A 12,983-nucleotide genomic window follows, 5' to 3' on the forward strand; every position below is an offset into this window, starting at 1 on the left:
GCTATGCCTTTTCTAATCTAAGCCCAGGGAGACTGGAAACCAATGACCAGGTTCTTCTGTTCAGAAAGTGCCCTCAAGGCAAAAGCTGGCTATAGCACTTCTTTTATCCCATTGATGTTCTTCTCAGTCTCTTACCTGAACAATTCTTGCTTCCTTGGATGTATTTAAAAGTATTCAGTGGATATATTCAAAAGTATTAAAGTTTTTTATAGTTGTTTGTAGTAGGAGAGGTCAGTCCTGACCCTCTGTTTACCATGTGGCCTGAAGAAGTTATTATATCATTTCATAGGTAGATCAGGCAATTCTTTTAAGTTTTTCCTTTTTTGAATTTCAAATTTATGCCTATTGTATCAAGTAAAAAAAAGTACAATACAAGAATTTGTAAAGTCAAAGCTACTTACATCTTCCTTGAGTTCCTATAGTCTGATCCCTACTGTGGTAACCAGTGATAACATTTGGTGTATAATATTTCACCCTTTTCATTTGCTCATACATATATACATGAATATATGCAGATATGTAGGTAGTTTGTTTTTAACAAAGAAAAGAATCATAGTATATCCATTAATATGCAACTTACTTTCTTAAAAATTTATCTTAGATATAGCTATAAATCAGTAAATATAGATCCAGCTCTGCCTACTTTTTTTATTTTTTATTTTTTTGAGTTGGAGTCTCACTCAGTCGCCCAGACTGGAGTGCAGTGGCTGCTCTTGGCCACTGCAGCCTCGACCTGCTGGGCTCTGGCGATCCTTCCTCCTCAGCCTTCCGAATTACAGGCATGCGCTACCACGCCCAGCTGATTTTTTGATTTATTGTAGAGATGAGGTCTTGCTGCCCAGGCGGGTCTCGAACCCTCGGGCTCAGGCAGTCCACTCACTTCAGCCTCCCAAAGGCGATACTCTGGTTTCTCTTCAGGTCGTATAAATCTTTCACCTACTTTTACTAATTTGTTTTTTTACATACAAACGTGATATAATTTTATGTAGAAGGTCTTACTTTTTATATGTTTTTAAAAATAATACATATATATTTATTTACTTATTTCAGTCTTTTTCTCTTCTCTCCCTCTTTCCCTCCTCCAACACACGTGTACATGCACACACACACACACACACACACACACACACACACACAATCAGGTAACAGTATTAACATCTTGGATCTTGGTTTGATTCCTTATATTCCAAGAGATTTCTTGCATGCCTTCTCATAAAATGGTCATTAGTGGTACACTGAAGTAGAATTTGGGGTATCTGCTCTGTCACTCTTAGGCTGTGTAATTTGCCAAACTCATGTAACCTCTTTCAGTTGTAATTTCCACCAGTATAAAATGGAAATGATGATTTTAGTAATTCCTATCTCAAAGGTTTGTCCTGAGGATTGTTAATATATGTTAAAATGTTTTAGCTTATAAAACATTCACAAACCATCTCTAGTCACTGAAAATCCAAAGGTATGATCTTTGACCTAAGAAATTTTCAACACGGAGGAGAGGCAGACCCAGAAATAAATATTTACTATAAGATGACAAGGGCTATATTGGTGATATGTATGGAGCCCTATGGTGTCCCAGAAGTCAGGCTCCTGGTTTGGCCATTGATGAGTAGAAAAAGTCTGAGGATAGGGATGATTTTTAGAGCTGACCCTTGAGCTGAGTGTTAAATAATGATTTGGAGTTGGTGTTGGAATTCTATGAATGTTATTATTGTCAGTATTGATACACTTGTTTCTTTTCTTTTTAGGAGAGCTGATTTACCAAGTTCAGTCACCTGATGAAGGGGCTTTAGTGACTGCTGCTAGAAATTTTGGGTTTATTTTTAAATCCCGGACCCCCGAGACCATAACAATAGAAGAACTTGGAACTCTAGTTACTTATCAATTGCTTGCCTTTTTGGATTTCAACAATGTCAGAAAAAGGATGTCTGTCATAGGTATGGTTGGTAGCTGAGATTATTTTTAATCTTTTGATAGTACTATGGTTCTGTTGATGCTTTTTAAGGATTATTTCACTCTTGGTTATGTGCTGAGAGTTGTGTTATTTTTGTAACCTTATGAACTCCTGTCATTCTCAACTTAGTCTCAACACTGTAGTAACATATAAATCACATTTAACAAGTGCTTATGGCTGGGTGTGGTTGCTCAAGCCTGTAATCCCAGCACTTTGGGAGGCTGAAGTGAGAGGATTGCTTGAGCCCACGGGCTTGAGACCAGCCTGGGCAATTTGACGAGATCTCGTCTCTACAATAAATAAAAAAATTAGTCAGGCATGGTAGTGCATGTCTGTAGTTCCGGCTACTTGGAAGGCTGAGGTGGAAGGATTACCTGAATCCAGCAGGTCAACACTGGGGTGGCTGTGAGCATGCTACTGCACTCCAGCCTGGGTGACAGAGTGAGACTCCAACTCAAAAACAAAAACAAAACCCCCAAAATCAAGTGCTTATGATGTACCTAGCAATGTTCTAAATGATCTACGTATGTACAATATATCAATAAAAATACAAAATTAGGTTAAAAATAGAAACCACAAAAAATCTCTACATAAAGTAATAGATTTAATTATCATAACAACCTTAATAAAGTAGGAACTATTATTTTTATGTCCATTTGACAGATAATGAAACTAAGACACAGAAAGGTTGAGTAACTTACCCAAGTTTACATAGTTTAAGGTAGAATAACTGGAATTAACCCAGGAAGTCTGACTGCATAGCTCATTTACTTAACTACTACACAATACTGGCTTAGGATGAGTCTCTAAATTGCTTGGCACATGCCAGTTATGGTTGTGAACATCATTATCAGCCTCCTCATTATCATTCATTTTCTGTGTTCACCACCATTGCTGGAGCTGATCACCTAATGTTGTATTTAGCACAATAAACCAAACCCGTGCTTTCCTAATAGTGCTAACCCTCAGAGCTTCAATGTCCCCTCATTCTTATTTAGCTCCTTTTTTCATTCGTGACAATAGATGTTCTAAAACTTGGCCATTTCTTCGAGTTCTCAACACTGCCACCGATCTTCTTCACTCTTGGAAGTTAAATTCATTTCCTATTTCTTAAAGAAAATAAAGGCCCTCAGGGATGCGCACCATTACTTTGCTCTTTTCCCATCTTTCCCCTTGATTCCCAATCTGTATTTTTACTCATTCTCTTTCCTGCATCAGAGAACAATTACTGTTGTTCTTTTTCAAAGCTGAATGTGTCAGGGACCCCATCCCTTATGCTCCTTGCCTGCCCTCTTCTTGCTTGTGCCTTCAATTTCCTCCTTCATTGCCAGCTCCTTTCTTCAGTTGACAACTCTATTATTGTCATTTTTCTTTAAAGATGCTGTTCATATTCTGATTTTGCTACACTATTTCCTACTTTTCCCCACAGATAAATTTCTAAAGGTTGGTTTTTGCTTCTTACCTTTTTTACTCTTTTCAGTTAGGCTTCTGCTTCTTTTACTCAAGAAGGAAGTTTCTAATCACCTTGTAACTGCCCAATCTAATGGCTATTTCTCATCTACGTTTTTTTTTTTCCTTCTAGTTTTACTTAAAATTGATTTAAGTAACAAAGTGATAACCATGGGCATAAGTCAACGGATCCTTATATCTGGGAAGAAAAATGTAAAAGCTTAGCCACAGCTGATGTTCAGCCTGAGGATTTAGGGAAAATCTGTGACATTGCTTCTGAGGACTTCTTTGATTCTGTGGCAGCCAGTATCTGTGTGATCATATCTGAATGCAGACACCTTTACTATGTATTAATAGCCTTCAGTCATGGGGTAGCATAAGAGGCAACAGGGTAGGTTTAGCAAAGAGTCCTAGAACTGGCAGGGTGGCTTCAGGATGATTCATACCTGTTGTTTTTTTCTTTTCTTACTTAGCAATATTTGAGACTGCTGGACTTCTTTTCTCAACATTCCCCTTTTGGCCTCTGTGTCCTCGCGGGCTCCTGGTTCTCTGGTCTTGTGTTTTCTTTCTCAAGCTCCTTTGCTGACCGCTTTCCTTCATCCTGTTCTTCAATACTGATGTCCTTTCCTCTTCTTCTTGTGTTCTTCCTGGATGATCTTGACCACTCACATGGTGGTAGCTGCTGCCTGTATTTTATGATCTTTCTATGTTATTCTTCAAACTTCATTTCTCTCTGAGGTCCAGTCACACTTTCAGCCTTCTCTTGGACCCTGTGGCTGGATTGTACTATAGTTAAAGATATATGGAACTTTCCTTCTCACAGCTATTGTTTTTTTCTATAATCCACATTAAAATTAACAGTCATTGGTCAGGTGTAGTGGCTCACACCACCAGCACTTTGGGAGGCCAAGGGGGGAGGATCATTTGAGCCCAGGAGTTTGAGACTAGCCTAGGCAACATAGTGAGACCTCATTTCTGAAAAAAAAAAGTAGTTGGACGTGGTGGCACGCACTTGTCTGTCTCAGCTACTTGGGAGGCTGAGGCAGAAGCATTTCCCCAGTCTGTGAGGTTAAGCTTTGATCATTACACTGCACCCCAGCCTGGGCAACAAGGTGAGACTCCTGACTCATAAAATAAAATAAGATAAGGCAACTCTTGGGAAAGAATAAAAAGAATAAACAGTATGCTTGTCAGTGAACTGAACACTTTATAAAACACTCTTTTATTGAATTGCTACAATAGCATGTTACCTCCATTTAGGACATGGGAAATTAAATGCAAAAATTGTAAGTAACTTGCCAAAGATTGTCATATAGCTGTCATACAACTTGTCACACACTTTGTAAGATACAGAGAAAATATTCTCCAAAATCTGATCTCTTATGCCCTATTGTACTTCACTTCTTTTCCTCCACGTCCTTTCTGCCCCTAGGTTAATGGTTCTCAAACTTTAGTTCCCATCAGAATCACCAGGAAGGCCTTTTAAAACACAAATTGCCAACTCCCGCCTCTAGTTTCTCACTCACTTGTTCTGGGCAGGGCCCACAAATATTTATTTGTATTAAGCTCATATTTGATGCTGATGCTACTGGTCAGGAGACCACAGTTTGAGGACCACTGTAGACTAGCAGATCCTCAAATACTATGATTTATTTTTCCCAGAGATGTTTGAGACATTTCCCAAACCTGTCTTCTTGTCTGCTACTCTCTTAATTCAGGCCTTAACATTACTAGAATTCTCTGTTGTCACCCTGTTTCTTCTTCTTTCCTCCTCAGAGGCTTCAGAATAATCTTTCTAAAAATAACCTATAAACCCCTTTTTAATAATAAAAAAGTTTTTTGTCCTTTCCTCTTGATTCCCTTAATTAGGATCTTAGTTAACTGACTTAGTTAAGGGTCTTGTCACTGCTTTCTTGTTTTATTGCAATGCCTTCAAACTTGTTTCCCTTAAAATAATCCTCTATGCTGGCACCAGGGTATTCTTTCTAAAACATGAGCCTGATTTTGCCACCAACTATTTGAAAAAACATTGGTGACTTCCCAGAACTTGAAGGGCAAAGTCCTTAGTGTGACATGCAAGATTATTTGCAGTCTGACCTCAATTTACTTTTCTTCTCCCCAAAACTTTGATTTTCATCCTTACTAGACCTCTCCATTATGCACTTTTATACCCTTTGCACATGCTGTTCCCCCATCTAGAACACTCCTTTCCCCCACTTCTCGTCTCGGAAAACGACTCTTCTGGTAATGTCCAATTCAAATGTCACTTGTTCTCTCTTCTTTTCCTGTTCTTCAAATTACCACATTCTCCTATATTTCCAGAGTGTCTTGTTCATAAAACACCAGTGTGATACCAGTCCCATGATATAAATATTCCAATTGATAGACTGTGTGCTACATGAGGGCAGGTGCTACACCTTAGTGTTCCTAAGCTACTCAGGACCCAGCACAGAGCTTGTCACACAGTAGGTTTTCTATAAGTGCTTGTTAAATAAAATTCAACCCCAAACTCTGTAACTTATGAATATCCTACATATATGTAATGATAGGGTTTTTGGTATCTACTGGAAACTAGCCCTGAGAGATTGCTCTCAGCAGGTGAAAACCAAACATCTGAGAATATTTTATTTTTTATGATGACAGAGTGTAGGCAGTCATTATTTATGTTGCTGATGAGCACACGTGCTGCTCTAGGTGCTAGCCTAAGCTGTGTCAGCAGAAGCTGTCGTCTGTTTACAGCCGCAGGGGAGGTGTTGGTGACGCTGGTTTAGTCAGAATTAGTTTCCTTTTGCTTTGAGCGTGTTGACAAAAACCCAAGATTGCTACACAGGGAGATGCTTGGCTTTTCCTCTGCATTGGTCACTATTACAGGCTGTGGAGAAATCGCAGCCTAACCACAAACATCAGATGTTTGCCCTAATGGGTTCCATATGAAGAAAGGTAATGCTCCACCACAGAATGCATGGAGGCTGGCTGGCTTTATTTGGTTGTGTTTGTTTTTAAATCAGGAGGAATTTGAGAGGGACTCCACCAGAGTAGAAAAGTCTGTTTGATAACAAAGGCAAGAAATAATCCTAGTCTCATGATTGTCACATGGGTTGGCCTGTGGGGACAGTATCCTGATGTGAAGGCTCAGATATTTGTTGCTATTATTGTTACTCTCCCTTCCCTCCTCCTTTTTCTCCCTTTTTCTTCTGTGTTCTTCCTTTTCTTTCCATTCCTTCCTTCCCTCCCTCCCTTCCTCCCTTCTTTTCTTCTGGGAGGTAGTGGCTATCATTCACTGAATCATCAATGAATGAGTGAGTTTCCATACCAGCAGTACTTTCATTCTAGGACAAGAACCTGATTTAAGTCAGAGGTATCTAAATAAAAATGGATTTTTTTTTTAGTTGGAATCTCACTCTGTCACCCAGGCTGGAGTGTAGTGGCATACTCATGGCTACCGCAGCCTCAAGCTGCTGGGCTCAGACTGTCCTTCTGCCTCAGCCTTCCAAATAGCTGCAACTTCAGTCATGTGCCACCATGCCCAGCTAATTTTAAAAAAATTTATTGTACAGACAGGGTCTTGCCAAGTTGCCCAGGCTGGTCTTGAACCTCTGGGCTCAGGCAATCCTCTTGCCTCTGCCTCCCAAAGTGCTGAGATTATAGGCATGAGCCACCATGTTAGGCTAAAAATGGGTTTTTATAAATAATTTTGTTAGAGGGTATATAATTGACTATATTAGTAAACATATATAAATCTCATTATATAGTTTTGGAGAAACCGATTCTACTAATCTATAAAAACATAGAGGATAGAGGTAGATAATCATTAAAAAAGAGTAAGTGCAACAGCTCTTGGAAAACCCTTAGAAGATTTTTAGATAAAGGTTGCTCAACTGAGAATTTTTTAGAGATTTTTAAGTACAAATCACACTGCTATATGACGAGTATTTTTCTGTGTAGAGGTCTGAGTAGCTGAGATACTGCAGAGTAGAATTATTTATCACCCTTTTCAGTTTTGTTATTGCATCTACCTGGAAGCCATTTATGACTATTTCCTTTATGTCACAAAGGCATAGATGTTGCTTTCAACAAATTCTGCACATTGTAATTCATCTTCATTAAGCAAATTTTTGTTAAGTGCCAACTATGTTCTAGGGACTTGAAGCTAAGGGAAAATGCAGGAAACTGAAAGATGTTCTGTGTGGCTGCATCCAGGAAAATGTGACAAGGCAGGGTAGAACAGACCAGAAAGGGCAAATCTTGACGATCTCTTTATGCCATATCAAGGAGTCCAAACTTGATCTAAAGACAGAGGGAAGCTATTGCAAGATTCTAAGCAGCAGAGTGAAGATGAGTCTGGCTGGAACATACAGAAGAGTTTGGAAGGGAGTAGGACTGGAACAAATATAATCACTTAGGCTAATGTGATTATATAGGCAATAAAGAAGTGGTAGAGAGAAATTCATGGCTTGGATTAGGTGTATAGGTGGTGGAGGTGCCCAGATTTCTGGTTTGGGAGACTGAGTGGATGCTGGTTATTGAGACTCAGGATATAGGAGGAGTAGCTAATTATTGGATGAAGGCAATGTGTCCAGTATGAGGTTGATGTGCCTAGGCTCATCCAAGAGATGGTCAGTTGGTAGTTAGATGTACAGGTTAGAAGGGAACACTGGATATGGGTTGGGCAGGAGATAAACATTTGACAGCAGTCAGCCTGTCAATGGAAACTGAAGCCATAGAAATGAATGCAATTGCCCAGGGAAAGTATAAAGGATAGGAGAAGGAAAAGATCCAAATAAATCGCTGAAGAACATCAAACAATGGGAGGAGACTTTATAACATAAAAGCTATGACCTTTATCCAGGCTCTGACCATAGGTTATCTTGACAATTTAAAGCTATTATGTTCTTTTTAATTTATTGTAAAAAAGCTAACTTGTGAAATGATTGAGATTTTATTAACTTTGAGCAGAAATTACCAGAAACCTTGAATGAAAAGAGGTTTAAAACTTGCTGAGTTACTAAAGGAAATGTTTAGTGAATAAATTTAGGCGGGATTCCATGAAATTGGATTTACACAAATTCAAATTTAAAGGAACAAATGCTGGGTTAAGAGAAAGCTCAAGGGATGAAATATATTTATTGAATCAAAAAAACTGTACAGCTGTAAAGGACCTTTGAAATTAGATTGTTTAAACATCTCCTTTTTACATGTAGAAACTCAGATGTAGAGATGGTAAGGGACTTGCATAAATTGCAATCAGTTTGTGATTTCTCTAGACCAGTGGTTTTCAATGTATGATCTGGAGAACCTGAGGGCAGGAGTCCCTAACCAGGCTGCACAGCAGTAGGTTAGCATTGGGCAAGTGAGTGAAGCTTCATCTGTAATTATAGCTGCTCCCCATTGCTCGCATTACTACCTGAGCTCCACCTCCTGTCAGATCAGCAGTAGCATTAGATTCTCATAGGAGTGTGAACCCTGTTGTGAACTGCGCATACAAGGGATCTAGATTTTGCATTTCTTATGTGAATCTAATGCCTGATGATCTGAGGTGGAGCTGAGGCAGTAATGCTGGCACTGGGGAGAAGCTGCAAATACAGATTAATATAAGCTGTGAGATTTGATTGCACAGAGACCTTTGATTGCATAATAAATCAATTGCATGCACATTCATATCAGAAGCTTATCAGTGAGTGGCAAATGAGTTGATGTACCTTAGTTGCATAGCTGAATCTGGTGGCAGGCTTTAAGTCAGAATCCGACACTTATTTTAGTCTGCACGTGTCCTGCTTGTTATTTTATTTACCACTTCTGTCTGTGCCTTTTAAATAAAAATTTAGTAGTTGTATAATTATTTCATTATATATTGTAATGTAATAACAATAGAAATAACGTACACAATTAGTCTTATGTGCTTGAATCATCCCCAAATCATTGCTCCCCATATCCCTGGGTCCATGGAAAAATTGTCTTCCATGAAATTGGTACCTGATGCCAAAAGAGTTGAGGACCACTGCATTAGGAAACCTTGAGAGTTTTTCAGAGGATGCACAAGGACAAAAAGTATGATTTCATTATACTATCACTATTACTTGTTTTTCTCGTTCTTTTTCTCATGAGTATACTGTGGAGTTTTGCTAAAGTCACATGACATGATATCACAACAGAATGAATGTAGAAGAAGATATGAGAATCTAAGTGCCTTTTATTAAATCAGAGACTAAAGAGATCTGTAATCATGTAAAATAATGTCACTCTCCAAACTAAAATATTTTTGAAATTATGGTGATTTTTAATAGAAATGTTATTTATGTTACTATATTAGGTTTATTATTGTTATAATAATTACCATTGTAGTAATACTATAATTAGTGTTATAAGACTATTGGTATAAAATTTCTCAGTTTTAATTTCTAATATGGTAAGTATTGATAGGTATAACCCACATACAAAAAACTCCTTAAAGTCCTCACTAAGTATTAAAGAATGTAAAGGGATTCACTGAAAAAAGTTTAAGAACTGATGTCTTGACATAGACTATGAAATACAGGCATGGAGAAATCACACTGGTAAATGTAGGATATTCATATTTTGCTTTTACACCTCTGGTGATGGAAGGAAGTCACCATGAAATTGTGACTCAGGCAGTTGTCTTAAATTATAGGCAGTTCTGGGAAGAAATATATAGCCATTATATGATTAAAATTGGATTATTGTAGAAGAAAAGCAAGAGAAAACCTTTCTTAGGATTAAGTTTATTTCTCCAGTTTAACAGTTAGCTCTTTTTCTCCAATGTGAGCAATTAGAACTAGAATTAAAAAAACTACATGAGTTCTGGTGATAAGGAAAGCTGACTAAGGGTCTTAAAATAGAAGACAAGACCTAGACAAGACTCAGGGTACTCTAGCCTGGGTGACAGAGTGAGACTCTCAAAAAAAAAATCAATTTTTATTTAGATACCTTTAACTTAAATCAGGACTCTTGCCCTAGAATGAAAGTATTACTGGTATGGAAACTCATACTCATACTGATGGTTCGTTCAGTGAGTGAAAAAAGTTTTCAGGGCACATTAGTTCTATGCAAGCCAGGAGGAAACTGGAATGGATAAATGTTGACTAAGGTTTTTTAAAGGTTTGAGGGGAAAGTAACATTGTATTTTGGTATTCGTGTGTGTGTGTGTGTGTGTGTGTGTGTATGTGTGTGTGTGTGTGTGTGTATATGTGTGTAATTGAGTGGAAAGCCTGAAAGCATGTAATGATCTTTGACTCACGTAATGAAGGTCATATGCATCATCATGTAATGATGAAGTCTTGTGAGGGCTTCAGTGTTCCAATCATGAAGTTGTGACTCAGGCTGTTGTCTTAAATTGTAGGCAGCTCTGGGAATAAATACATGGCTATGTCATTCATTCATCCAAAAAATAATGATCGAGTGCCTACTATATGTCAAGCTGTAAAACTAAATGTACAAAGTTAGGCCGAGTGTTCTGTGATTTGAAAGAAAGATTAGCTGACAGCAATATGCAGGGGGATTAAAGATGAAGGAGACTAGTAAAGGTTGCCATTCTCAAACCTGGGGGCGGGGGCAGGTTAAAACACAGTCTTACTAACTTCCACTGGAAAGGAGGTAGGAAATTTATTTTTTAAAAACTCCTCTGTGAGGTGTGTTTGCAGCCAGGATTCTGACCCAAGAATGAACCACTAAAGATGAATGGGCTTTCCCAAAGAGTAAAGAGGGTGGGGAAACATGTCAGCAAGGGCCAAGAACAAATGCATAAGCCATGACTTTGAATGGCTATAGTACCATATAGAGATGATTTGGCATAACACTGATAATGATTTGAACAGTTGGTCTTGAATTTCACACCAGGAGACAAGCAAATAACATTTTCAATTCTGTTCAGTATGGAGATGAAGACTTAATTTAAATGTATTCATCCTTCAGAAATGGTAGGCAAGGAAAATAGGAAGGTCATATGCATTAGAATAAAAACACTTGTGTCTGAATTTGTGAAATCAAAGGAATCCAGTAGATGGAATATTTCTAAGTTAATAAAATGGGAATAAAGCCAGTGACTTAGGTAGTGACTTTCTAACCGAAGGCACAAAATGTTTTTCCCCTGGCTAAAACATTATACCTATTTCCAAATTGCCTGGCTGAAGCTCTGGGAGAATTTACTTTTGATGCATTTCATTGAGTATAATCTGCTTATCAAACATTTTTTCTTTTCAGTTCGAAACCCAGAAGGACAGATAAAGCTTTATTCCAAAGGAGCAGATACTATTCTTTTTGAAAAACTTCATCCTTCCAGTGAAGACCTTCTGTCTTTGACATCAGATCATCTCAGTGTAAGTGCTTCTGTCTTAATGTTAGCACCATGGCTCTTTTGCCATCTCCTATGGTTAGGTCTTGTTTAAACAATATCAACTAATGATCTGACTACTGAAATAGAAAGCATCTGGAGAGTGGTTCCGCAGGAAACTGTGCCAATGAATGTCTGGAAACTGGCACAGGGACCTCCTCCCTGTCCTTCTGGGAGTATAGTTGGTCTCACCACAGGTGAATTGACACACAGCAGCTGAGAGGTAGCCAAAGAGTGTGGGCTCCTGAACTCTAGTCAGGAGTGCTTCCTGGGACACCTGCTTTAACTCCCCTGCAGCTTCACATTGTTTCTCCCGGGAAACTAGACTAGATTTGGGAAGAGGAGCTGAACAGTTACTTTTCCTTGGATTCTGATGTGTTTGGTACCAATGGAATCTCTTATGATTACCCCAGGGAATATTTTAGGGCTGTGTTTAAAAGGTGGGAGAAAAATAGTCTTTGGAGCCAATTTTATCTTCTAAGGATCCTTTTAATCATGCCGTACATTATGATGAGTTCCTTGTGTCCTCTAGGACACCAAACTTGTATATTCTGTGGCCAGCATAATTTTTTCCCAAAAGACTTCTAAAGGAAGCAGACATGAGCTTCAACATCCTCTGTGCGTGTGTGTGCGCGTGCGCACGCACATGCACGTGCTAAAAAGTAAGAGCCTGTGGATTAATATGAGCATAATTTGGTTTAAACCTGAGATTCAAGAGTCCCTCGAATATTTGTTTGAGGTTCTGTTTAACCTGTAAGAACTTTAAGGGCATCTGGTGAAAACGCCCATTTTCTCATTGCTTTCTTTCTTTTAAAAAAATTATTGAGGATTTATGTTATTTTTCAGGCCCTATATTTAATACAAAACATTCCTTGAATCTTTAAAAACAAACAAATACAATTAAAAACTCTGTCTGACTTTAAGTTTAAAAAATGATGGTTTAGTAATATTGGTACAGACATAACTATTGTTTTTGTCTTTCCAATAGAGCATTCTTGATTTTCTTTTAATCTTTTCCAGAAGGTCAGTGTAGTCTTAAAAAAATTTTTTTTTATTAAAACAACATTGGAATCATAAATATCTGATTTTTGCCATTACTCAAACAAGGCCCTGGATTTTCATATGTTCTTCTTTCATACTAAAGTATAGAAAGCCTAATTCGGTCTTTCTACATTTCTTTTCTTTTTTTTTTTTTTTTGAGTTGGAGTCTCACTCTGTCTCCCAGACTGGAGTGCA

General features: G+C 38.1%; 1 protein-coding gene across 1 annotated transcript in view; it reads left to right on the forward strand.

The window, feature by feature from the left end:
• ATP8B4 (ATPase phospholipid transporting 8B4 (putative)) overlaps window positions 1-12,983 on the forward strand; it is a gene marked incomplete at its 5' end in the record, with an annotated part of 158,598 nt that overhangs the window by 75,447 nt on the left and 70,168 nt on the right. The window contains 2 exons of the mRNA XM_008051091.2: window positions 1,746-1,934; window positions 11,618-11,733. Coding sequence (XP_008049282.1) covers window positions 1,746-1,934; window positions 11,618-11,733 — 305 coding nt within the window. The remainder of the gene's footprint in view (window positions 1-1,745; window positions 1,935-11,617; window positions 11,734-12,983) is intronic.

Source organism: Carlito syrichta, unplaced genomic scaffold (genome assembly GCF_000164805.1).
Source record: "Carlito syrichta isolate Samal-C Ts95f unplaced genomic scaffold, Tarsius_syrichta-2.0.1 Scaffold161491, whole genome shotgun sequence".
Taxonomy (NCBI): domain Eukaryota; kingdom Metazoa; phylum Chordata; class Mammalia; order Primates; family Tarsiidae; genus Carlito; species Carlito syrichta.